Source organism: Colletotrichum karsti (assembly GCF_011947395.1).
Source record: "Colletotrichum karsti strain CkLH20 chromosome Unknown Scaffold4, whole genome shotgun sequence".
In the NCBI taxonomy this organism is placed as follows: Eukaryota; Fungi; Ascomycota; class Sordariomycetes; order Glomerellales; family Glomerellaceae; genus Colletotrichum; species Colletotrichum karsti.
The window spans coordinates 841,511-868,077 of NW_024065904.1; the positions used below are offsets into that span (position 1 = coordinate 841,511).

A 26,567-nucleotide genomic window follows, 5' to 3' on the forward strand; every position below is an offset into this window, starting at 1 on the left:
AATTGGCTGGGTTTTCCGTCAACAACCAAGATGAGGGGCTATCGAAGGCTTGTGAGACAGACTGGACTGGGTACCTCAGCATCAGAGCTTGCAGACCCCTCAGCCCGTGAATGAGGGGCCTTCAGGAATCAGACAGGGAGGGATGCAAGGGACGAGCCCCTCGTAGGGATGGAAAAGGGTTTAGCGAAGGCTGGGGCATCACATTTCACAGTGCCAGGCCTGCCACGGAGCCACTTGCCTTGCCTTTCGGCGATTTAAATTAGTACTAAGCGCAGGGGGGGCCCTAGCTTCCAACCGCCAATGCTGATTTTTTTTTCCTCATGAAAAAAAAATTCGAGAGAGAGGGGAGGGGGAAATAGCAAAAAACCGAGGGGCCACAGAAATGGGAAAATGTAACAGCGACTGTGAAAAAAGTTCAACTGCGCGGGAAAAAAAAAGTACCGTGCGCGTGGCCTGATGTTTTTTGATAGCTTCGCCAGCGGGCTTTGCTCCAATATACGCGGCAATAGCAAGTCCTGATGGAGAGAGGATAGACCCTTTTCTTGATCTCAAAAGTCAGATGCCTTTGAGTTCTCCGTCCCTGGTGTTGAACACCCCCCCGTCGCACAAACCAGCTCACCTTGTCGGGCTTCCGTCCACGTCAAAAAGGAAACGAAAAAGCCTGAATCTGGTGCCTTTCCCGTCCTATCCGCCTTATCGGAAGGTTCGAGTCTGAGCAGACGTGCGGGCAAGCTTCGTCCCAGGTCATCTGAAGTTTTGCGAACCTTCTTTTCGTGCTGACACCGGGTTACCGATGTTGTTCAATTGCCTTTCCGTCGTCGACCTTGATCTTTGCGTACTATGTTATGGAGACATGCCTGGGTAGTTGAACGCAGGTTGCTTCCGGCGCGGTGCAAGCTCCAAGCTTCGACGGCCCTTTTTTCTTCTTCAGAAGAGGCTGCTCTTGCCTAATCTGTCTAGGCTGGTTCGTGGTCTGGAGACTTGAGGTGGGATACCTGTGAAGGAAGCAGCGCATTGTAGGTAAAAGCGGTCGCGTAGTCTCATCATCGGCTCCGGCTTTTGAAGCTGAAGGCACACTTCGGGCAACGGGGACCGCCTCAGCTCAAAGCATCGCTTCCTAAGGTATCCGTCCGGTAGTCACCTCAGCCCAGCCAAGCCCAGCCAACTCAACTTGATAGCGCGCCGGAGGACAGCCAGTAAACCTTGGATCGGGTCGGGCCAGGCCAGTGGAAGACAAGCTCGAGCTGGGGAAAGGAGTGGGAGTGGTAGGTGTTGCACGCGAGTGTCTTATGTCTGATGCCGGTATACATCCTGCCACGACGATGGGAAGTGAACCCCGCCAAGATGACCTGCTTCTGCCTCTTGTAGTCCATATCTACCTACGTCAGGCAAGGAAGGAAGGCGACAGAGACAGAAAGAGAGACAGGAAAGGGCTAGACGCTCACGTTGGTCTGCGGCTATTCTTCTCCCTCGCCTTCACTTTAACAACCTTGGATCGACAAGTCTTCTTCCCCTCGACTAGCTACATATCTACTTTACGGATTACCATCTGATACCAACTACCTTAGGTAGGTACCAACCAAACAAACACCACAGCAACAAAGTGCCACTGCCACTGCGACTGCAACTGCTGCTATCGGGCCAGGTTGCTAAGTAAGGTAAGAGAGTAGGTACCACGAGCCGACGGGACTGCGACAGGCTCTTCCTCGAAAAGCCTCTTTCCTCTTTGATTGGACGCTACAGGCCATTTTTCACACGGCTCCACATCCAGCTAAGGCGGTGGACATCCAAAAAAATTCACTGAAAAAGACCAATCCCTTCCGCAAGACAACCACTTCCTTCCCCCTTCTTCCCACAACCACCTCGCCATCGCAAACAAACCTTGCAACCCTTTTTTTTCGCGACCCCTCCACGACCCGAACTGAGATTTTTGCACTCGGTTCTTCCTTTACCAGACTGTGAGTAAACAGGTCTTCCTCGTCGTCTCTTTACGTCCTTCCGTTGCCCTCAAGTGGCAATGGCCGCCGCCGTCGTCATCAAGGGGACATTGCCATCACCCGCTGCCATGTCGCTGCCGCTGCTGCGCAAACAGGCCAGCCCAGCACGCAGATTTACACTTATCCATCTCCAACTTTCCCCACATGGCGCGCGCACACATGCCACTTGCCACTCTCAGTGTCCTCCCCCCCACCTCAACCACTTCCCATCGCGACAAACCTTTCGCAATCCAGATCTCCCATTTCCCACCAAAGCTTGGCTTGATCGCACCACGACGACATCTCCTCAGATTCCAACCGTCGCCCTTCTAACTTCTTTCCGTCAGCTCAATCGACATCTCTTGCACCGTCACCTACCAAAGACCTTCGCCATGGACTTCCAGGGATCCGCTCCTCCTCAGGCCCGCACCTGCTTCACCTGTGAGTTACCCTGAACTTTTTCCTGTCTTCGCACGCGAATCCCCCCGCCACACACGACAATTTCTACGCTCTGTCGCCTTTTTGCGTTTCTGTGCGGGTGGCTTATGGCATTCGGGACCGTCTGGTACTTGATCCCGACGTCTTGTTGCCATTGGCTCACCGAGTTCTCACCGCTTGAGACGCATCCTTTCTGAGCCTGGCCATTGGTGGCAGTTCATGCAGCGTCCCTTTTGGACTTCTGCTCGCTTCAGACGGGACTGCCTTATTGGATTGCGTACCTGGCTCATCTGTTGGCTTCGCTTTTGTTGGTCAAGTCAGTCTGAGAGCCGTGGGAAATACGACCTTTCTGGTGGCCCTGCTGGGTTCGTCGAACACGATCCAGCGGGTTGGGGAGAGGTCGTTTCAAGCGCGCAATCTTCCCCTGTTGCAACTTCACCCAAGTCTACATGGACAGTTTCGTCAAGAGCCCGCATGGAGACTACTGCGACGTCCTACTGACTTTGAGCTGGTGTGCCAGTGACACCTTCCCAAATCCCTACTCCACACACAACTTGAAGAAATGAAGCGAAGAGTCTGACCAGAGATATTTAGGCGGTGCTGCTGGACACCAGGTATGCAACAAGAGAGTCATGGCATCTAGCGTCCGACTTACTGACCAATTCAGGCCCGCGAGTGCCCCAACCGTGGCGCCGCCAAGTGGTATGTATCCCGATTTTGCTCTTGGAAGGCCGAATACTGACTTCTCGCCAGCTACAACTGCGGCAGTAAGTATCTGCATCCGACTTCAATCCCGCGAGATTACTGACAATCCTTGCTTCAGACGAGGGCCACATGAGTAAGTCCAGCGTCAAAGCCGCATCTTGTTGACCGTAGACTGACCGTTCGCAAGGCCGTGACTGCCCCGAGGGCCCTAAGGACACCAAGTCCTGCTACCGCTGCGGCCAGTCTGGCCACATCAGCCGCGACTGCCCCCAGGGTGGCAACGTCGGTGGTGGTGCCTCCAGCTCCGAGTGCTACAAGGTACGACGACTTCCGTCCACGGCCGAGCGCCAACGAAATACTAATTGGACATCAGTGCGGTGAGGTCGGCCACATTGCCCGCAACTGCCCCAAGTCCGGCGGCGGCTACGGTGGCGGCTTCGGTGGCTACAACTCCGGCGGCTACGGCGGCGCCAGCCAGAAGACCTGCTACTCTTGCGGCGGCTACGGCCACATGTCTCGTGAGTAATTTGCACCCAAACGTTGGAGCACCAACTTACACGTTCCCAGGCGACTGCACCAACGGTTCTAAGTGCTACAACTGCGGCGAGAATGGCCACTTCTCCCGCGACTGCCCCAAGGAGTCTTCCGGTGGCGAGAAGATCTGCTACAAGTGCCAGCAGCCCGGCCACGTCCAGTCCCAGTGCCCCAACTAAGCACCTGCTCACGACTGCGATTGCGATGGATAATTGGTGACGACTTCTCTTGCCCCTCGGCGGCAAATCGATGATTCAGACGGCCTCGGGGCAAACGGCACACTATTATGATCGACGTTGGCATTGCGGATGCTTTGTACACACATTGGAACCGGCTTTTTTCTCCTTTTTATCATTTTCTCTCCTTTTTTCTTCGCTCACGGCAAACACTGGGAAACTCGGCCCGCGGAAAAGTTTTACACGGAACAAACGGCATATGAAGTCACGGCTTTTTCTATTACGCACCATGATACACCTTTTCGCATTTGGTCGTCGACAAGCTTCGGCATCTTGCGGGGTTGGTCGGATCGCTTGGATGACTGCAACAAAAAGAAAGACAAAAGCTTGCGCTGTCTTTTTTCTCTCTCTCCACGGAGTTATGATATGAGAGAGAGGGAGAGCGAGAGAGCGGGCAGGACAGAGTGATAGGAGACAGACGGGGCTCTTTTGGGCGGAGGATGTCCACGCCCCTTCGGCCTCGATAGATGTTTTGGTCGTCTCTTTTTCGAGACGCCCGGATCGCTGCGACCCTTGGGCAGTATGGGTTGTCTCGGGCGGCTGCTTCTGCTGCTGCCGTTAGTCAGGACAGGGAATGGAAAGTTTACGTCGTACGCTAAGCGTTTGTGTATTGTGATGTTGTGCATGTTCCTGATTCGACGGCCCGTCCTGTCGGTGTCGTCCTGGTATTCTTTGGAACATTCACTCACGGCGATCTAGCATCTGACTGGCGTAGCCAAGTACTCAGCCGTTCGTTTGATCTCGACCCAAGAAGCAAACTCCTCAGTTCCCATCCATCTAACTCTGCCTGATCACCGGCCTACTCTCCAACAGCAACACCAGCAACGCCGTCCCATGGCGGGACTTCTCCCCGCTGTCTCCCCGCTGGAGGTCATTTAGACTTTGCGTTTACCCGGTGGACATATCCGGTTTATACCATCCCACGTACCACCCCCCCAAAGCGGCTGCTTGAAACGAATTAGAATTTTCGCTCTGCACCCGTTTTGGTGACGGCCCCCCCCCCTGGCCCCCCTCCCGCGCAGGAGCCCCTGACGTGGTATCTCTGAACTTTGACGGGTGAGATGCGCCGATGCCAAGAATTCTCGGGAGGGAGGGAGAGAAGTGGGATGTAAAAGAATAGGTGGTTTGGATGAGTGGGGTTTTTTTTTTTTGGCATCGTCATTTCCCTCTGGTCAACTGCTGTACTTTGAATAGCAGTGGTGTTTGAAGTCACAACAGTGAGTGATGGAGAACAGCATTGGCAACGACAACGACAGTCATACAGCTTCTAGGTAGGTAGGCATCGACCGGTGGCAGACTCCGCGGATAAAAAGAAGTCGTGCGATCGGACGTCCCGTCCGATCGGTTGCCGGGTTCAGGGGTCGCGGCGACGGGGCATACTCCGCGGAGCAAACGCGAGTCGGGGACGGACGCACGTCGTCGGTGCGAAGGCACATGTCCTGACTCTTGTGTGAAATACACACTATCCAAATCGGTTTCTCTAAAACGTACACATGTTTGTCTCCTCCGCGACTCTTTGTCTCTACGCTGTAAAAATGCGTCTGACTCCTGTACAATATCCGGCTGTATCCCCCGCTCGGTCCTGATTCCCCAGCCTCGGAATTTACAGCCTCGACCTGGGCATGAAGCGCATGGCCTGCCTGACGCCGAGGTCGCCGAGGACCTCCTCGGCGCCGCCGAGGATGGCGTCGAACTTGTAGGTGCGGTTGAACATCTCGACGACGCGGCCCATGCCGGTGCGGGTGAGGCCGCGGCCGCCCCAGATCTGGACGGACTCGTCGGCGATCTCGTGGGCGGCGCGGGTGGCGCTCATCTTGAGCAGGCCGATGGGCCCGCCGAGGTGCTTGGCCTGTTCCTTGTAGGGCATGTTGCACATCTGGTAGGTGATGGTCTCGAGCCAGGACTGGTTGGCCTCGGTGAGGGCGATCATCTTCGCGAGTCTGCGTGGGGGACATTTGTCAGTTGAGGTTTGCTTTGAAGGAAGCCTGGAGGGGGAGGGTGGGTTTACTTTTGGCGGATGACGGGCTGGTCGATGAGGCGCTTGCCGAAGACCAGGCGCTGGTGTGCCCATTTCAGGGACTCTTCGACGACGGTTCTGCATTGGCGGATCGTGGCGCCTGGGAGGTTCTCGTTAGCCTTTCTTGCTTGGTTCACACGCTCTAGGGATTCGGGATGACTTACACGCCATGACCCATCTCTCGTGGTTGAAGTTGCTCAGGATAACGTGGATGCCCTTATTCTCCTGGCCCAGAAGGTTCTCCACGGGGACCTTGACGTCGTCGAAGGTGATGTATGTCGTTCCCGCTGCCGGGGAGTAGGAGGTCTTGATAGGCTTGGTCGAGACGCCCTCGCCGCGCTCGATCAGGAGCACGCTGAGGCCCTTGTCCGTCTTGACGCCGGTGACGAAGTAGTCACACCAAACACCGTTGGTAATCCACTTCTTTTGGCCTTTGACGATCTGTTTCCAGCATTATTAGTATAGCTCATGAAATATGGACTATGGGAGCTGGTTGGAAAAGGGGGGAAGGTGATGGTAGGGCTGCGCAAACTCACATAGTGCTTGCCATCAGGGGTCTTCTCCGCGGTTGTCATCAACCCGGCGACATCACTGCCCGCGAACGCCTCGGTAATGGCCAGGCAAATTTTCTTCTTCCCGCTGAAGACCTCGTCGGACACCTTCTTCTTGAGCGCCTCCGAGTTGGCAAAGTTCAGGACGACGGGCAGGCCGATGGTCATGCCGGCCATGTTGCCGTCCTGGAACCCGCGGCAGTTGGGGCGGGAGAGCTCTTGGTTGACAATCATGTCGTGGAAGTAGTCGAACTTGTCGCCCTTGACGGCGCCGCCCAGGAGCTCGACGCCGTGCAGGTGCTTGCCGGGGCCCAGGCGCATGTGCAGCACGCCGGCCTTGGACATGCGGTCGATGAGTTCCTGGGAGATGTACTCGCCGCTCTCCTCGTGCTCGAGGGCCTCGGGGGTGACGTATTTGTCGGTAAACTCGCGCATGGCGCGCTGGAGGGCTCGGTGGGAGTCGTTGAAGTAGGGAGACTTGAACTGCGGGGTGAGCCAGAGGGGCTCGGCGTAGGGGACCTGGGACAGCTCGCCGGGTTGCTGGACGACGATCTGAGGCTTCTCGCCGGCGACGGTGCCGATCACGAGGGTCTTGTCGTACTTTGTGAGGACCTCCTGGCGGTGGAGGTTGTAGAACTGGCTGGTGGCATCTTGGCCTGCGACCTGGCGGAGGACGGCCTCGCCACCGGGGTGGGCATCGAGGAAGTCTGTGAGGTCGTAGACCTTTGAGTCGATGATGCACCAGAGGGACTCGTCGTTGTTGTTCTTGGCGACCTCGTCGCGAGAGTACGTCTTTGCGGCCATGTTGGCGGGGGTCCTTTGTTCTGAAACGGGTCTGGTTTGCGCTGAGCAAGCTGCAGAAGCTCCAATGGCTCTCTGGGTGATCTTTCAGAGGGAAGATCGAGGTCGTGTAAGGCGAGCTCGAGGTCGAGGACGAGGCGGAGATCAAATAGCGCGACGTGTTGCGAGAGTCAGGGGACAAAGTGACACCGCCGCTTTAACTGAATCGACGAAGCATGTGGTCTAGGGGGGAAACATCGGTTGACGTCGGTCGGGGGACGGCGGCCGCAGCCAGCCAGGTCTGGAAATTGTGCCGTGCCGTAGGCCTCGGCTTCTGTGGAGTGTGGAGGGAGCTCTAGCGGACGTGCTGATTTCGGAGGTGACATGATTGGTCGAGAGGAGGCTGGGGAATGAGATGGCGTCCGGGGAGGTTTGCTGGAGCGCCCGGGGGGTCGCCGAGGCATTGATGTGACATAAGCCCTGTTGATTACTCATTGGGCTTGTCTTCCTCTGTATTGGATTAGAAAACCGGATAAGATTGTTGGGTTGAAGATGGGGAAATGCGAGCTTTACTTTTGGACATACCCGAGTTCCATTAAAAGCCCAAGTTTGGGACGCTGGAAGACTGAACGGGGCCCCCTGCTGGTATTCCCCCACAGAGGGAAGATTTACCCCGCAGAGGGGCGCATCATCCCACCGTGAGCTCTACTTAATCTATTCCCGAGGCTGGAGATCCCTTTTCAGTTTAGCAGATCAGAGCTTCACGAGCTTCGAGGTCTTGGAACAAGGATGCCGGCATAATGATCAGACGGTATAAATCAGATAGGCAAGACTTTAATTGCAGTGTTGATGCCACAACCTGTGACTATGAAGGTGCCTGTTAACAGCCTCGGCCGTGTCGTTGTCGCTGATTTTGTTGGTGTCCAGATGCCGTCAAACATACAAGGCAATCCAAAGATGTAGACACCGGCAATCTTTGAAACCGGTCATTTGAGAAATCGAATTGCTTATCCCAAGAAATCTGTCCACGCTGGCTTATACGACTGGGCTGGGTCATGCGAAAACTTCAACATGAGCAGTCCGGTTCCCATATGAGTGATCGCCCACAATGACAGAAATAGCCATGTCGGCTTCGGTATCATGTGGCGATCAACTGGATAGATACTCCGTGCCATGAGGGCACACGTAAATATTGATGCCCAGCACACAAGCTTCCACATCCAGGCCTTGGAGGTCGGCTTCCCATGGAAATCAATAAGACCGTTTCCTAGAATGATTGCCATTGGGGTGCAGTTCTTGTGAAGGAGACTAATGTTGGAATGTATCAAGAAAGGCACGGATGCTCCGCAGATGGCATCCCAAAAGATCCGGTCCGTTGTGTTGCCTTTTCTGCGAGAAATGATGCCACATGCGACGGCTGACGCGTAGAGTCCAAGGAAGATTAGGAACTCAACGATGTCCACGATAACAGGCTCCTTGATGCCTATTCCCGTGATGACAGTGAGCACGAACCAGTTGATGAACATGTAAGAGACAAATAAAGCGAACTCTTGTTGGGTCGTAGGACGAGCATCTCCCGTCATGTCATGGCCGAATGCCGCAAAAGCTGACGGAGGTGGGCTTCTGATGGAACCAGATATTGCTTCGACGAGTCCGGTGACACTATTCCTGCCCTGGGTGGATCCGGTCAGCCATAGGAGACAGAGCGTAACCTCGTCGCAGAGGAAGCTCGCGAGATAAATAGTAGCCAAGAGCTGGATCCAGAAGATGCCCCTGCAGGCATAAAGCTTCGTCGCCTGCAACAGAGGACCCAGGACGAAGGCAATGACGCGAAGGAGAGTGTTGCGCTGCAAGGCACCCACGTCACTGTGAGCCGGGTCTGCGTCCGTGTCGTACTTGTACGGCGCGACGACAAGAGTCCATTCGGGGTTGCGGCGAATACCGATGCAGCGGAGAGCCTCGACGGTGTTGATGATGCAGAAGACGGGCGAGAACTTCAGCGCAGGACTCCAAGAGGAGGGGAAGCCGACAATACGACCCGAGGGCTGGAGTGCGGTGCTGAGGGCGACGGCAACAAGAGCCCAGAAGGCGGATGGCCACGAGAGCTGCGCGTCAGATGTGTCTGCCGGCGGGGGATGTTGGACGGGTTGATCACCGTCATCTTGTTCCCGCGATGTCGCAGAGGCGGCGAGTAGGAGGAGTACGAAAGCGAGGACGAGTGGAGATGATGGGTGGGTGCGCATCGTGACCCCGCGGATGAGGCTCTGGCACGTTCTGGCGTTGTTCGGGAAAGACCACAGGCGGACATCAGCCAGGGTCGGCGAATATCCATTATCGGCCAATGTGGAATGTCATGTCAGCAGACAGCTCGCTGGGCTGCTGTATCCGTACGCAGTAGTAGTACGCAGTACATGTTGGCGCAGGATGCAACCCCTGGTCGGGTCGGCAGGGTCCAATGGGGTTTATCGGGTCTTGGTGGTGATCGACATGGACGAGCGTCGCTCTATTGAAAATGGCCGGTGGGTGGTAATAATAATTATTGGCAGTAGGCGAGCAAAAGTGTGAGGGTATCGTCGGCTCCTCACCTGTCACACTCTGGGTGATGATGAGTGTCGTGGTCGAGTCATGTTTTGTTCGTGATGAGGTGTCTGGGGCAATATTTATGACGAAGGAGGTGTCACTGGTGAGGGGAAAGAATGAGGAAATAAAAAAATAAAAATAAAAAAGAAGTGAAGCAAAGGAAAGAACATGAAAGAGAAAGAGCGGAGAGGACGGGAATGGATATTTTAGTGGAGGGATGACGCTTCGGTGGGGAAACAGCAGTGAAGTGTCACCAGAGCCCCTCCACCGTTGCAGCGACCCGGCCCCTAGGTACTCCAAACACCACCCTACCTACCTAGGTACAGAGACTGAGGTGCTATTGTAGTGTGTGCGTTGTGCGGGTTCTCTTCTCGTCAGGTCCACTGCGACAGCACAACTTTGATTACCTCCGTCGGCCGCAACGGCCATTTCTTCGTCTGCTGCTACGGTCTTTGACTCGTGGTGTTGTCCGTCTTCCCGTCTCCGGTCTTCAGTCTTCACACAGCAACAACCGCAGAATTCAACACCTTCGCTCGTCCCGTCTCCCTCTCTCCCCTTCCAGCCGGACTTTTGTCCCTTATCTTGGGCATCAGCATCCTGTCCTTCGTTTGTCGACGCTAACCTGAGGCTCTTCCTCCTCCTGACGATATCCCGGATGATATCGAGGCTTAGCGCGCTCGCCAGTTCCCCCGCTCGATCGCTCCTAATAAGATAGTAAGTCCTGTTTTCTACCTTGGATGTTCATGCAGTCTGTCGCTGTTTTCTCCTTGCTCTTGCTCTCGCTCTCCTTCTTGCCCCTGCCCGTTGTCTTGTAACACAAACATCACTTCCCTACACCCTCATCCTGTCATTCGGTGCCCGGTATGCCCGAAAAGGCGATGCAGCACACGATGGCAACCTTCGCTTGTCGCCCGCCGCCAGCTTCATGGCACACACACACACACACACCGGAGCACGACAGCCCATCACCCCGGCCTATTGGCTGGTTGGTTGGTTGGAAACGCCGGCTCTATGCGACCACTCTTGCTGGCAGCCATCCATGGATCTTGACTATGATTGGGCAGTCGAGACAACAGCCAACCTGCACTGTCTCTTCTGCAATTCGACGTTTCCTTGGCCACAGAGAAAGGGATAGAGAGAAACAGACCGAGATATTGGTTGGTTGTTCGTTTATTAGTTCCTTGACTGGGCTATGAGACCGACATCCCGACTCTAACCAGTCCGGTCTGATCTCCCCTCCTATATCTTCTCGTTGTCCTCATGATCCCTTCCACTCGTTGTCGGTTAGGTAAGGTACTTTCAAATGGCAGTAGGTGGCGCACTCGTCTGGCTGCGGGCTCTACCTCACTTTGCAGATTGCACTTTCGCTGGCGGCATGACTTGCTTTGGGTGGCACTTCAGCAACCATAAGCTCACTTTCAACCCATTCTTCACTTTACCTTATCTGGACGCCTCATCCTTATCCCGGGCTGCTGCCGACGGCTGCACATGTACACCACAGCCAAAGCCAAAGCCAACGCAACCCGGACAGCTGGATTCTATATATCGACTGCAGGACCCATGATCCCCTCCGCTACTCAACCAACTATTAGCCGCTGGTAGCAAGACATTTCACCACGTTGCTCATCATCCCCACATTCGACTCTACCGCCTGACCTTCCTCAACCCCAACCCACCCCATACCATATAGCCCTTGCCTTGTCTCAGTCGTTCCTGGGTTTTGTCCATTACACTGTACCTTATCCAGGCCAACTCTTGCGACTTCACTCGTACCTCCCGCGGACTAGTGCCCCGGTGGCAGCGCTTGCCTTAGTTTGGCCTCCTTCCAGATCTACGTCCAGATCAGATCCCTCGGACTTGCTCATCCATCATACCTCATACCTCCGCTCGTCAACCGCTCTTCACAACTCTGCAACAATGGACGCTTACTCAGTCTCGTACACCAGCCCTTCCAACCGCAGTACTTCCCGTATATACCAGGACCTTGAATCCTGTCGACTTCAGAGCCTCTTTGGAATCGGCCGAGACAGACTCCTGCTCAGATCCCTCACCATGGACTCATTTGCGCGGGTAAGTCAGCTTCATGCCAACCACGTGCCTAACGTCGCTAGTGGGACGCTTCGGGCCGGGACTGCCGACTGTCTCCGTTGAGGTGATGGACGAACCCCCCGTCCAGTCCGACCCGACCCGACTTCCCCCCCTGTTCACACATGTCGAATACCGGCGTTCAGGACGTTGGCCGCTTGTCTGTTTTGTTCCCGTCAAAGGCAACCTGCTCATGACACATCACAGCGCAAGCAATCCGAGTCAGGCCCAAGACCACACATCGTCATCGTCGGCGCTGGCCTCGCCGGTTTGCGCTGTGCCGATATCCTAATCCAACATGGTCTGTTAGTGACCATCATTGAAGGCCGAACCCGCCTCGGCGGACGTGTAGTCCAGGACAAGCTGCCGAATGGATACACCGTCGACCTGGGCCCCAACTGGATCCACGGCACCGACGACAATCCCATCCTTGACCTCGCCAAGGAGACAGACACTGCCGTCGGCAGCTGGGACCAGAGGTCACATATGGTCGACGAGTCCGGAGTGCTCCTCGATCTGGACGATAGTGAAAACTATTCCAGCATCATGTGGGGCATCATCCAAGACGCCTTTCAGCACTCCAACAAGAACACTGCTAGCATTGATCCCAACGAAAGCCTCTGGGACTTTTTCCAGGAAAAAGTGGTTGAGAAGATACCCGATACGGAGGAAGACTACGAGAAGAAGCGCTCCATTGTTCTTCAAGTTGCTGAATCATGGGGCGCCTTCATCGGAACACCGGTCCAGACCCAAAGTCTCAAGTTTTTCTGGTTGGAAGAGTGTATAGACGGCGGTAAGTGTTGCCCCCTTGGCGCAGAAGCACTCGTAAGGGTGGATACCTAGTATCCTCAGAGCCAGGGTTGACTTGTTCGAAGAAAACCTCTTCTGCGCCGGCACCTACGAGAAGATTCTCGAGAGAGTGGCAGAGCCGGTAAGACACAACGCGGACATTATGTACGATGCTCGCGTTACCAAGATAGAGCTCAAGACGGCGGATCGCCCGAAACCTAGGGTTCAAACCGATACCGGCCACGTCCTGGAGTTTGACGAAGTTGTCATGACGGCCCCCCTGGGCTGGTTGAAAAAGAACCTCGGCGCATTCGACCCGCCCCTGCCGGAACGGGTCGAGCGCGGCATCAAGGCCATCGGCTACGGATGCCTCGAGAAGGTCTACATCACATTTCCTAATGCGTTCTGGCTCGTCCCCGAGGAGGAGGGCCGGGGTGTAAAGGGCTTCTGCCAGTGGCTGGCCCCGACATACTCGGCCAAGTCGAACCCGCAGCGGTGGAACCAGGAGATCGTCGAGCTGGCCTCGCTGGGGCCGGACTCGCACCCGACGCTGCTGTTCTACATCTTTGGCGACGAGTCCAAGTACATCACCGAGGAGGTGGCCAAGCTGAAGACGATACCCGAGAGGAACTACTTCCTGTACGATTTCTTCAGGCCGTACTACTCCCGGCTGCCGGGCTATGACGCGACGTCGCCCGACTGCAGGCCCACGGGCTGTCTGGCGACGGACTGGCTGCGCGACGACCTCGCCGGCAACGGCAGCTACAGTAACTTCCAGGTCGGGCTGGAGGAGGGCGATAAGGACGTCGAAGCGATGCGCGAAGGCGTGCCGGAGGGCGGACTGTGGCTGGCCGGTGAGCACACGGCGCCGTTTGTCGCGCTGGGTACGGCTACTGGCGCGTACTGGAGCGGTGAGAGCGTCGGCAGGAGGGTAGCCGAGGCGTATGGGAGGGCCAGCAGCCAGGAGGGTTGAAGATAGGCTCTTCGGACCCTGATAAGACGACCAGCCTCTTCATATGTCGTTGTTGTTAGCAGGCAGTTTTGAGACTTGGAATTCTTTGGAATGGAGGGGTTGGTGGGCATGGCGTGCCGAAAGTGCGTTAGACCGGTCATGGCACTTGTCGGTCGGGCATTTTTCCTCTTCAACATTTTAGATCAAGCCTCGGATTGACTACGCAAGATAGTCATCCCGTTTCTTCTACGTCTTTACTTCTTTGGGGGAGAACGGAGCCCGCTGGTCTTCTTGGGCAGCGGGTGTTGAAATATATACTTTACCGCAATGATGGCTGGCATGTGCGAGTATGTAAGCATGGATAACTGAAACGGAGTCTTTGGCGACAAAGCGTTGGGATTCCATGCAAGATACGAGGTACATTCAACCCACTTGAAGGAGGCTTTGTTAAGGTTCTCAATCTAAGCGCTCGGTTGGACAAAGAAGTCTTTTGATGTCCATTTGTATGGGTTGTCTCTGCGTGCTTGATCCTGGATGCCCCATTGGTGACTCTCTATGGTAAGCAGACAAAGAATCGGTATCTAGAGACATGGGGCGTAGACAAAAGCAATTACCAAGGCTAAAAAAAAAAGATGTTTCAATGCCTTGCCTACGGAAGAGATGCCCAGGGGCAGCATCGGTTGCCAGGTGTACAGCTGCAACAGAGCCAGATGAGATGCGATGCATTTGTCCATCCACGCAGGAATGACGACTTCAACCAGCTGGCAGCAGACGGGGAGGCATTGACTAAGGCAGGTGGGAATGGAGTCAAAAGGTACGTACCTGACAGTTGGAGGCCAAACTGCCCTGTGGCGGATTCTGCATTGCTCAGGTGGAACGGTGCACGGCTCACAGTCACAAGCCTCAGTTGATGCCCCCAATTCCAGCCAACAGCAAAGTGCCAACCTCCAAAAGCACCTATCGGCTCCAAGAAGCAGCATCACTCCAGACCCCCAAATTCCTTATCGATAAGGACTAGGACAGGCACACCCCAGACAGCAAGTCAACTGATGAAGACCCCTGCGCTGCGCACCTTGCCGGGTGAAGGTGACGTGAACTCAGCTAGAGAGTCACGCGCTGTTAGAGCCCAAGGTGTGGGGGGAAGCACAATCTCCAGGCCTCCATGACCGCCTTTACCCCCCTCTATCTTGCCGGTCCAGTGCAGTGCCGTCCTAACGTGTGCCTCATCATCAATAACAAGTCCGGGCCGTTCTATTTGCCTTAGGTTGTTCTTACCTATCTGAACTGTCCCAACTCTTCCTTTTTTGCCTTTCTTGCCTGTTTACCCTCAAGGCTGTTGCAGACTGAGTCCACACAAGTTGCACCAGCATAGTTTGTTGTTGCTATCAAGTCATCACATCTCGTCTCTCTACATATCCAGTCCTCCCGGGTTATCCACCCCTTTGCCCCCCTTCGCCTTGAACGGTCCTCGATCCATCTACCTCCTCTTGAGCCACCCATAGCGAAAACCTGCCCTTGAATGACGAACACACCATGAACTACGTCCCCGCCTTGGGCTGGGTGTCTTCAGATAACACGGCGACTGTAGCCTGCACCATTCAAGCTCGGTGAACCATCCCCACGATCCTAGTTGTAGCCAGCCCTTCAACAGCCACACAACTCTCTCCCCAGAAGCCTAACTCTCCTGCCGTTCGAAACCCAAGAGGTTGTAGTCCCAAGGCAGCAACTACCGGGACACCTCGAAACTTCCTTCTCCGCCCTCTCCACGATAGCCGATCTCGAATCGAAACCTACCTCCAACCAAGAGCTGCGAGGCCGGGGTTGGGCGACGACCACAACAACCCAAGATGGCGACGATATTCCAGAGCTTCCGGAGCTCGACTCTGTCGAAGCGCCTCCTCATCTACGCCCTGCGGCGGCTGGAGCTGCTGGACGAGGAGACCCTGGACATGGAGAACCTGCAGTTCGCACTGGGAAGAACCACCACGGCTGAGTTCAAGGACGTCGGGGTGCGCCTCAAGGTAGGATCCAACCACCCGGCCCAGACGCAGAGAAGACGGCGACGACGACGACCACGACGACATGTGACTGACGTGGTGTGCCTGTTACCAGAAACTCGAGCGCCTCCTCCAACTCCCGGCATCGTTCCAGATCCAGAAGGCCAAAGTCCTGAAACTGAGCGTCACGATCCCCGTCGACTTCTACACGAGCCCCATCGTAATCGAAATCGACGGCGTCGACGTCCGCTTGAAGGTGTCCGCGGGCGGCGACGATAACAAGACCAAGACGACGACGACAACCACGACCACGACGTCATCGACCGACGACTCCGAGCTGCCGAATACCGTAAACCTTGCCCAGTCGTTCCTGAACGAAGATGCCGCCCTGAAGGATGCCTCGGTAGCCGCTGAAAAGAGGAGGTTAGAGGATGCCCTGGCAGCCGAGGCGCAAGACCTCGGCGGTTCGATGGCCATGAGCGACAGCGGAATCAGCGAAGACGGAAGCCAGTTTGGGACAGGCCAGCCGCTGTCGCTACCGGGCTTTCTGGCCGGTTTTCTCCAAGGCATCGTCGATCGCATCCAGGTGCGCATCCGAGGCGTCACTTTTCAGCTGGACGTCGAGGTTCCCATCGAGCCGAACGCGACGGCCCCCGAGTTGGTCACCTTCCAGCTCGCCCTGGATCGCATAGACGTGGAGGGCGTCACCGCCGAGGCGCAGAACGACGAGGGTGCCCCGACGATTGTGCCCAAGGACGGAAAGCGCCACATCGCCCTGTCCAAGATTCGAGCGTATCTCATTTCGGAAGCGAACGTCTTTTCGCAGTTTGCGCGCTCGCCGTCGGTTTCCTCGCCTGCCGTTTCCCAGTCTCCGTCGTTTAGCGAGCGAAGCGCGCCCTCGAGACAGAGTACTTTCAAGCCCAGTATGCACGAAAGCTTTCTTTCGGACTCGGCCGATCTTTCCGAGGTAGATGATGCCCTGCTGCAAGACAGCGAGGAGGCATTCAACATTCCGTACGACTTCTCGAGCCAGCCGGAAGAGCCGGTGGAGGAGGAGGAGACGAATACGCCGCGCGCCTCTGTTTATCAAGACTTCTCTCCCCGAGGCCATGTGCCAATCTCTCACTCCACCGTCCTCGGCGATGACGACCATGCTGCCCCGTGGGCCAGTTTTCAACGGGAGGCAAGATCGGAACCATCGCTTCAGCCCACTGAAGGAATCCCCCGCATGACATCCTCCGACTCTGTAAACTTGGAGTCGTCGCAGCACTCCAGCTCCGCCAGTCACAGCTCTTTACCCGCCGAAGACGAAGATCTAGCCCAGTCACATCTCTTCACTCACGAGGAGGCTGAGAGCATGTATATGAGTGCCTTCTCCCAAACCGACGCGCAACAAGCTGGATCACGGATGCCTGGAGGTTGGGACGACCCGAGCCCTGAGTCTTCTCCGGCCTTCAAAAAGGCGAGCCCGGTTCTACGACAGCCGCCATCCCCAGTCAAATATGCCGACGCGAATGAGCCACCGAGCCCCGAATTCTCGGATGCGCCTTCAGCACCTCAACCGACGACTTCTACGGCAGCTGAGGTTTCTGACCAGGACGTGGCAAATAAGAGCAGAACTCAGGATTCATCGATAAAGACGCCCAAGGAGCAAAGCGAGTCGGATGCTCCTGCTCCTCCAGACGATGTCGCGACTCCGAGAGGCCCGACGAGACTTGTGAAGGAGATTGTATCCCTCAACAACATTTCATTATACGTTCCCTCGTTACACCAGCATGTACACGTTCCTGCCGACGCACAAGCATCTGTCCTGAGCCAAGCACCGGGTTCTCCAGGCTTGGCGAGATCTGTGGCACCTCAAGTTCCTGGAGCGTTCTCCGTATACTCGACATCACCAGGAATGAGATCAAGCATGGCGCCCCGGTCCCCTGGTCCCGTCTTGACAGAGCCCCAGAGTGATGGAGGCGTGGAGGTGAATATGTCGCCCCTGGAAGTCCGCTTCGACGCGTCTTTGGCGTATCTGCTTGCGGTAGTGGTTGGCAAATTGATGGAGGCTTTGAAGAGCAGCAGTCCGGCTGCGACCCCGAAGACGACTGCCACAGCGAAGCCTCAGCAGGAATCTTCAATGCCTGACATCAAAGTGATGTTCGAAAAGATTTCGCTCCACTTCCTCCATCAGCTTCCCGGGGTTGCTGACACCGCAGAGAGAATCTTTGGTGCTCCTGGACTGCCGATGCAGCCCGAAATTCTGCTGCGTACGGAGCTTGACAATCTCGGCGTATCCCTCAAGGCAGTCAAGCAGTCACTCGAAACGACCGTCGATCTCGAAAAGTTCCGCTTCGGCTATGCAAGAGATGATATTGTCTCCTTCGACCAAAGCCTGCAAATGCGGGCGTCTGTCATGGACAAGTTCCCCTCGGCAGGCTCGGATATCTCAGTCAAAGTGATAACGTCTCCCGACTCGACTCGAACGGAGATCACAACATTACCACTACTGGTACAACTCGACCTGCAGAGACTCGACGAGACCTTCAGCTGGTTTGGCGGGTTGAGCAGTTTTCTTAACATGAGCTCCTCAATGTCGTCGAGCGCCTCTCCTCCCGTGAAAACGCCGGTTCAGCCCCCTCCGAAGCCTCGTGGCGTTCGATTTGATGCTCCCATTAACCCAGACGATAAATCGGCAGCGTCAGAGAACAAGATTGATATGAGAATCGGGGGATTTAATCTGGAGCTCAAAGGCAGGGAGTGCAGCGTAGGTCTTGAAACGAGTGCAGTCAAGATGGTGAGCCGGGAGCTGGGTATTGGATTCGCCATCAGCAAGGTTCGACTTGCCGGTCCATACATCAGAAACTCTCGCTCAGAACCGCCCATTTCAGCCGAGGTGGGCGGTGTACGATTCGAGTATCTCGCGACGCCAAAAGACAAAGATCTCGAGAGACTTCTGGAGCTCATTATCCCATCCAAGGTTAAATTCGACCAAGGAGACGACGAGATCATGGTGGACACCCTCCTCAGACAGAGACGGAAGGGAGCCGTTCTCAGAGTTACTTTCGATCAGTTCAACGTCCGAGTTGAGCGCATGCATCAACTCAACTGCCTCCCTGCGTTGGGCGAAGAGGTCGCGCGGCTAGCGACCGTTGCCAAGTACCTCCCAGAGGACGATCGACCTGGGGTGCTCCTCCTCGCGGAGATCAAGGAGTTGGGCGCCGTTGTCGATATTGGCGGCAAAATCGGTGTGATCAATGCCAACCTCAAAGGCTTCGAGGTTGCTCAAATTACGGTCCCCTCGCTGGTTGCGTTCGGCGTGCATGGCGTCTCGGTGAACCGCAACCACCGAGAGGATCTCGTGAGTTCATCGACGACACTACCTCCCGGAACACTCACTCAGGGTCCGGTTCTCATGGTTCGCATGATTGGTGATGAGATGGAGCCAGTGATCAAGGTCAAAATGCGCGATATACTCGTCGACTACAGAGTTCCGACTATCATGGATGTTCTCGGACTCGGGGAAGATGCCACTCCCCAAGACTTTGAGGCCAGTCTTGCCGCCTCAGTTGCCAACCTGGGAGAACAAACTCACGCAGCCCTGGTTGGAAAGAAGTCCCCACCGTCTCGATCGCCAGACCCTGTTCGACCTGGTAGTAAGCCTATGATGGTTGACGTGGTTTTCCGCGATTGCTTGATTGGACTCAACCCCCTGGGACTGCCCTCAAAACTCCTCCTCGCGTTGACAGATGCCCGCCTTCAAGTGGTTCTCCCCAAGGATGTGGACACGACGGCCAAGCTTGAACTCAACAAGGCTTCAATTCTCCTCATTGATGATTTGGCTAACATAGGCTCGAACGCCTCTACCGTGAACCGTCGCCAATCAGCAGACGTGTCTTCTCAGCAAGTTTCCCGACTTGCAGCTCAAGGCTACGTCAGCATTTGCTACATCTCTTCCGCAAAGGTCAATGTGCAGGTCACCGAAAGTCGAGAAGATGGTGAGAAGCACATCGATGTCGAATTGCGTGACGATCTCTTGGTCCTGGAGACTTGTGCCGATTCCACGCAGACTCTCATTACTCTCGCGAACGCGTTGAAGCCGCCGACCCCGCCCAGCAAAGAGAGCAGGTACAGAACCAAGATCGTCCCTGTGCAAGACCTCTTGGCGTCGATCTCCGCAGACGCGTTCGGCAAGGCGGAAGGCGACTATGACTTTGATAAGGACTTTGAGCTCGCCCAAGAGCTTGGTGGTGACGACGACTATGAGATGCCGAGCGATGACAGCGAACTGCCAATTGACCCCCAATACTACGACGATGCCGGCCCTTCACATACCCTTTTCGACGCAGAGGAATCGGTCACGTCGGATGCTACAACGACGCATGGCACAAGGCGGCACGGATCCGCGCTTACAGATTTCGACGCCGTCGACTCGATCCACGTGTCAGACGACGGAAGCGATTTGGTCATCCACGACAACTTCTTCGATAAGGGGAAGGATATTGACGGTAGAGCCCAGATCTGGAACTCGTCCAAGAATGCCTACGAACCGGCTCCGAAGAGCCTCGTCAAGAAGGCCCCCCTCAGAGTGTCGGTCCGTGATGTGCACGTTATCTGGAACCTGTTCGACGGATACGACTGGGAGCGCACGCGCAATGTTATCAGCAAGGCCGTGCAGGACGTCGAGGACAAGGCTTACGAGCGCCGCCGCCGCGCGGAACGCATCACGTTCGAGGATGACGCCGAAGAAGACGAGACGGTCATTGGCGACTTCCTCTTCAACTCGATTTACATTGGTATCTCGAGCAAACAAGATCCTCGAGAGCTCGCGCAGATGGTCAACCAGGAGTTGAACGACAACGCTACCGAGACCGAGTCGCTTGCTACTACGGCCTTCACGACGGCGACGGGTCGTGCTGGCGGCGCCCACAGACCCAAGAAGAGACTGAGATTGAACCGGAGTAAGCATCACAAGATCACGTTCGAGCTTCAGGGTGTCAACGTCGACCTGATCGCGTTCCCTCCGGACTCTGGCGAGACTCAGAGCTCCATTGATATCCGGGTGCATACTCTGGACGTCTTCGACCATGTCCCGACGTCGACGTGGAAGAAGTTCCTCACATATGACCAAGACGCTGGCGAGAGGGAGATGAGCGCCAGCATGGCTCACCTGGAACTGCTCACGGTGAAGCCTCAGGCGGATCTCGCGGCATCCGATATGGTTTTGAGGGTCACGCTTTTACCTCTCAGACTTCACGTCGATCAGGATGCTCTAGACTTCATCACTAGATTCTTCGAGTTCAAGGACGACAGTGCTCCCGTGCACAGCTCGCCCAACGACATTCCCTTCCTCCAGAGAGTCGAGGTCAACGACATACCTGTCAAACTGGACTTCAAGCCCAAGCGTGTGGACTATGCCGGACTGAAGTCAGGCCGCACGACCGAGTTCATGAACTTCATCATCCTCGACGAGGCTCGTTTGACTCTGCGCCACACCATCATATACGGCGTTACTGGCTTTGACAGGATGGGCAAGATGCTCAACGACATCTGGATGCCCGATGTACAGAACACCCAACTCGCTGGTGTCCTCGCCGGTCTCGCGCCAGTACGGGGCATTGTTAATATCGGCAGCGGGTTCAAGGAGCTCATCGAGGTCCCCATCAAGGAGTACAAGAAGGACGGCCGCATCGTCCGCAGCATCGGCAAAGGCGCGACTGCATTCGCCCGGACCACCGGCACCGAGATGGTCAAGTTCGGAGCCAAGCTGGCGATCGGCACCCAGTACGCGCTGCAGGGCGCCGAGGGCCTGCTCAACAAGCCGCCGACGGACAACACGTGGGAGGACGCCGATCTCGACCCGGAGGAGAAGAAGCAGATCTCCCTGTACGCGGACCAGCCCGCCGGCGTGATCCAGGGTCTGCGAGGCGGGTACTCGAGTCTCGCGAGGGACCTGAACATGGCCCGCGACGCCATCATCGCGGTACCGGCCGAGGTCATGGACAGCCAGAACGCGCAGGGCCTCGCCAAGGCAGTTTGGAAGCGGGCGCCCACCATCATCTTCCGGCCGGCCATCGGGGCCTCCAAGGCCATCGGCCAGACCCTGATGGGAGCGACGAACAGTCTGGATCCGCAGAACAGGCGGAGAGCGGAGGAGGTGAGTGATTCCATCCATGAGTTTCCGGACGATTGCAACGAAACATAAACTGACTTGAGTACAGAAATACAAGCGGCACTAGACTTTTCGGTGCTTATAAATGCACACGCATGATTACAAGATACCACAAACGAGCCCTTTCACTTTGTTTCCTTTTTCCCCAAACGGCCCCGAGGGGTCTCACTGACCCCGATACGACGACTGCATGAGAGCTTGCATCATAGACTGGCGAAGGATGGCTTATTTTCTCTCGATTTTCTTTTTTTAAAGGACAATGGACAACAACACCAGAGAATGTCGACGCGGGCGGAAAAGAAAGCATAATCCAAATTATTAAAACGTGATTCTTTTTCGAATGGATATGTTCAACGACACCCAGAGTCTGTCTACCTTGGTCCTAGGGAGAGTAGGGGACGGGAGTGGGAAGAGGGTTCTTCTTATTTTTACGGATATTCTTCCTTTCCTTTGAGACAGTGCACCGAGACGGAGTCGTGAGGGTTGTTTTCTGCCCGAGACGGCGGCATTCGGCGTTTTTTTGTTTGCGGTTATTAGGTAGTGCAGAAATCAGAATCGATTCGGATACCTTTGCATCGATCGAGCTCTGTTCACGATGAGTGTTGCACAGCCGTCCGGAAGCTAGTCAGGGAAAATGCTCAGAATATTGGAGTACGTATGCGTCCGCGCATGGGATGGCGAGTGTGAAGTCTGACGTTGCGGTTGATGATCTAGATGGGATGTCCGGCAATCTGAACTCCAACGGCTGTCGCGAGTGTACGTCTTGGGTTAGGTTGATGCAGCTTTGATGAGTTCTGCTCTTGTTTATGTCACTTTGCTTTAGTAAGCTTCAGATAGGTTTACGAGCGATTATCACTGTGCCATTTTTGTGAGAATAAACCCAGGTGAATTATGAGAGCTGGTGTAGAGCACTCGGCGATGGTCTACGGCTTTCGGCCATGGCATCGTTTGACGTATGCCTATGCACTGACAACAGATTCGCCCAGCTGTTATCTACATGCGTCGTTTAATAAACCACCTGATGGCTCCTTCAGGGTCAGCAACAGTCAAATATCATGGCAACAGTCTACACAGACAGCGAAGAAGATAGAGCCAGAGGAGAGAGAAAAGGATGGCTGCACTGAGTCTCACGACGGACCGTTGGCCTCGTCCGCGAGCGCTGCTTATCAAGCAAACCCCGTATTGAGCGCCTTGTAGAAGAGAAGTGGATAGTGATGATGCTTTGATTTAGGTGCGCGCCGGAATGTCGGAAACCGAGCCCAGGTTGCTCTTAGGTAGACTACCCCACTCTTGGCTCCGGGTCCAGTCAGCTCGCGCGCGCGCGGCGCGTTTTCGTCGTCGTCGTCGTTTTCCATGGGTATGCCGGGGTGATCACGTCAATGACAGGCTGCAGGTTGTGTGCAGCGGTTCCTGGGGCTTGCGATTGGTTTGTGCCGAGCCCGTGGCCCCCGTCGTCCGATCTAAGGCGAGGAACAGCAAGCTATGCATTGCAGGGGTGGGGGAATTGGGGAGGGGAAGCATTGGATCTCGAAGAAGTGAGGAAGAGAGGCATTTCTGTTCCCGGCGCGAAAGATACGGATACAGGCAGTACTCGGGGCCGGCCAGCTGAGAAATGTCATTCGCCTCGTTGCCGGGGTTTAGTGCTCACGACTCAGGACACTTCAGCTCGGAAAGGGAAGGAGTTCTTGAGTTTATCTATTATGGGATATAAACTTTGATATAGTCTTGTTAATCTCGCCTATCACGTCCATCATGTCCATCACGTCTATGACTTTCATTGTCCGGGCAGCTGTTGTCAAAAGTTCCGCCGGTCTTAACCCGCGGGGACTCGTGTTGAGAAGACTCAAGACCGACTCGCGCGCGTGGAGGAAACACAGTTGTTAAGAGAACCCCTCCCATTGACAAATCGCAAATCGGCAATCTCTCTCGGAGAACGTTGTCAAAAGTCTCTTATCCATGCCCAGAGAAACATTTCCCATTTCCCATTTCCCAACCACCCGTGTCAGCCCCGCCGGCCCCATCTCTCTCAGTCTCTCTCTCTCTCTCACTTTCTTTCGCGGTTTTTTTCTCCGTCCGGTGTTGTTTCGCGGGCCTGACAGCTCCCCAGCTCCAGCCAGTCCGATTTGCCAAATAACGATGGCGTCATCGGCGTCCCGGCCGATCGGAATCCGTCGCTGGTTATCAGTCTTTCTTCCCAAATCACAACGACCCGCGCGGACCCTTTCGGTTTAGAGCGACAAGGCGAGGGGGGACGAAATTCCCCGTTCCCCTTGCCCGCCTTAGTACGGGGAGCAAGAGTGAAAGTACTTTTTGCCCATCGAGCGGATGCGGTTTAGTCCGGGTGCTACTGCGACTCGTGTGTCGCATTCCTGTGATTCTCGTGGCTTTTCGTGAAATGTGGTGTCCTCCCCTCCCTCCCTCCCCCCCGGTGCATCTCACATTCCCGCGTTTCTCACTCTTGACTTTCTTCTTGCATCTCACTTTCAGAGTTCGCGACTGAGCTTATATCGAGACTTTGCGGTGTTCACTTGGTGCTGTTTGCGCGATTCCGATCTTGCTCCCTCTCTCATCGTACCCCGCCTCCACCATCGGAACCTGCCCCGCCGTTGCGCGCAAGTCGCAATCGCAGTCGCAAAACGAAGCTCAAGTCGAAGTTGAAGCCGTGTGAAAGTCGAGATCGCATCCCCGGAGCCGTCAACCTCATAACCGCCAACATGTCGGACGGTACGCGCGCCGTTGACTCGGACAGGGGTTAGTTCTCATCTCACATTCTCACTCTCACCTTCGCGATCCCCCCCCAAATCTCATCGCGAACACACCGAGCTAACCCGTGCGCCCGCCCTCAGTCTGGACAACCCTCATCACGAACCTCGACTACCTCCCGGGCCTCCTGACCCTCGCCCACTCCCTCGTCAAGTCCGGCTCCGCCTACCCCCTCGTCGCCCTCTACACCGACACCTTCCCCGCCGAGGGCCTCGCCGCCCTCGAGCGCCGCGGCATCCCCGCCCAGCGCATCGAGTACCTCCTCCCCACAAAGGGCCGCGACTACTCCAACGACCCCCGCTTCTACGACTGCTGGAGCAAGCTCACCCCCTTCTCCCTCGACCAGTACGCCCGCGTCGTCCAGCTCGACAGCGACATGCTCGTCCTCCGCAACATGGACGACCTGATGGAGATGGACCTCGACGACGGCGACTTCGCCGCCGAGAACACCCCCGCCGGCGTCATCGGGAGCTCCAAGCGCGTCGACGCCGAGAGCGGCTACGGCTCCGGCGAGGACGGCAACGGCGAGCCGGTCCCCAGGACGACGACGACGACCAACCCCAGCGTGCGCGTCTTCGCCGCCGGCCACGCCTGCGTCTGCAACCCGCTCAGGAAGCCGCACTACCCCAAGGACTGGACGCCCGAGAACTGCGCCTTCACGACGCAGCACGACACGCCCGACGAGGCGCAGAGCGTCGGCCCGGACCCGGTGACGGCGAGTCCCTTGGGCTTCATGAACGGCGGCCTGCAGGTGGTCAACCCGTCCAAGAAGCTCTTCCAGCAGATCGTGCGGCACATGGAGGACGGGGCGATGGACATGGACTTCGCGGACCAGAGCCTGCTGTCAGAGCTGTACCGGGGCCGGTGGGTGCCGCTGCCGTACGTGTACAACGCGCTCAAGACGCTGCGGTGGGAGGGGGTGCACGACAAGATCTGGAGGGACGAGGAGGTGAGGAATATCCACTACATCCTGGCGCCGAAGCCGTGGGATGAGGTGGACGCGGAGGGGAACTGGACGGGGACCGAGGAGAGTCATCGGTGGTGGGTTGATTATAATAACGAGAGGAGGAGGGGGGAGAAGGAGATCGGGGTTGATGATGGCTTTTAGGTTATCGGTGCTTGAGAGGTGTATTCTATGCTATTTTGATGAAGGAAAAGAGGAGGTTTAATAAGAGGAGAGGGAACATGAGAGTTAGACGCATATCTCTGTTGAACGGTCTTGATGGATCGGAGATAATACCCAGGTATTAATCGTTCTGAATTGAAGATGCCTGATTTGTGGCGAATCGTGTTGAATGAGTGAGTTCTCATCTACGTCGAAGCGTCGATTCTGTTCGTTCATGATTGCCGCCTCAATACATAATCTTTCGCCCAAACACCAGGAGACGACGTGACAACGAGTGTCATGTTGAGAGTGTATGATCTTGAAGTATGAGCTGAGAAAACAATCTTGGTCTGTCATCCGGTTCAATCTCTGTCATGACCATGACCCTATCTGACTCAAGACGATCGAGGACTGACGGTGCCAGAGGCCGTCCAATCTCATTTCCACTCCCTTCACTTCCATTCTTGACTTATTCGACAACAATATGAGGCGCGGCGATTAGATCGCATCTTTCTGGGCGAGGAACCTTACGATCACCAATGATATATTTTCATCGGTCGTTTAAAGTGATATTGGGGAATCTTGCGTGGCACGCAGCTTGTCTGATTCTCGTTAGAGGGAAAGTCGCTACTATGAGAAATTATGAGAGAAGAAAATTCACATCGTGGAGGAAAGCGCCCAGCTTGCGGGTTTGCTTGAGTGACACCTTTCTCTGCTTCTTGATTCAGGCAGGAACTACAACGCTTGACCATAGAACCACACACCAACTGTGACAAAGCCAGTCTCAATATCGGGGGAGGCATAAGATGCAGTTAGAGAACTGTGCGTTAAAAGTAAGGAGTGAAAACCTAGTATAGAAACCAGTGATTATCTAAAACAGAAGAATTTGGAACCTGCCTTGG

The 26,567-nt window shown here is 55.6% G+C and overlaps 5 protein-coding genes across 5 annotated transcripts; 3 read left to right on the plus strand and 2 right to left on the minus strand.

The window, feature by feature from the left end:
* Positions 1 to 2,368: 2,368 nt before the first annotated feature.
* On the plus strand, positions 2,369 to 3,832 carry CkaCkLH20_01783 (uncharacterized protein; the record flags this gene model as incomplete). The annotated part of the gene is made up of 8 exons (XM_038884502.1): positions 2,369 to 2,417; positions 3,009 to 3,028; positions 3,082 to 3,116; positions 3,168 to 3,181; positions 3,238 to 3,252; positions 3,307 to 3,437; positions 3,493 to 3,637; positions 3,687 to 3,832. The coding sequence occupies 8 exons, from the start codon at positions 2,369 to 2,371 to the stop codon at positions 3,830 to 3,832; spliced, it is 555 nt and encodes a 184-aa protein (XP_038750202.1).
* A 1,660-nt stretch (positions 3,833 to 5,492) lies between these two features.
* On the minus strand, positions 5,493 to 7,261 carry CkaCkLH20_01784 (uncharacterized protein; the record flags this gene model as incomplete). The annotated part of the gene is made up of 4 exons (XM_038884503.1): positions 5,493 to 5,829; positions 5,898 to 6,006; positions 6,071 to 6,347; positions 6,443 to 7,261. 4 exons carry the CDS (start codon positions 7,259 to 7,261, stop codon positions 5,493 to 5,495), a joined length of 1,542 nt encoding a protein of 513 aa, XP_038750203.1.
* Positions 7,262 to 8,244: 983 nt separating this feature from the next.
* On the minus strand, positions 8,245 to 9,480 carry CkaCkLH20_01785 (uncharacterized protein; the record flags this gene model as incomplete). Its single annotated transcript, XM_038884504.1, has 1 exon — positions 8,245 to 9,480. The coding sequence occupies one exon, from the start codon at positions 9,478 to 9,480 to the stop codon at positions 8,245 to 8,247; it is 1,236 nt and encodes a 411-aa protein (XP_038750204.1).
* A 2,254-nt stretch (positions 9,481 to 11,734) lies between these two features.
* On the plus strand, positions 11,735 to 13,664 carry CkaCkLH20_01786 (flavin containing amine oxidoreductase; the record flags this gene model as incomplete). The annotated part of the gene is made up of 3 exons (XM_038884505.1): positions 11,735 to 11,887; positions 12,110 to 12,695; positions 12,778 to 13,664. 3 exons carry the CDS (start codon positions 11,735 to 11,737, stop codon positions 13,662 to 13,664), a joined length of 1,626 nt encoding a protein of 541 aa, XP_038750205.1.
* A 1,826-nt stretch (positions 13,665 to 15,490) lies between these two features.
* CkaCkLH20_01787 (autophagy-related protein 2) lies at positions 15,491 to 25,668 on the plus strand (the record flags this gene model as incomplete). The annotated part of the gene is made up of 4 exons (XM_038884506.1): positions 15,491 to 15,664; positions 15,756 to 21,782; positions 24,440 to 24,548; positions 24,644 to 25,668. 4 exons carry the CDS (start codon positions 15,491 to 15,493, stop codon positions 25,666 to 25,668), a joined length of 7,335 nt encoding a protein of 2,444 aa, XP_038750206.1.
* Positions 25,669 to 26,567: the final 899 nt, after the last annotated feature.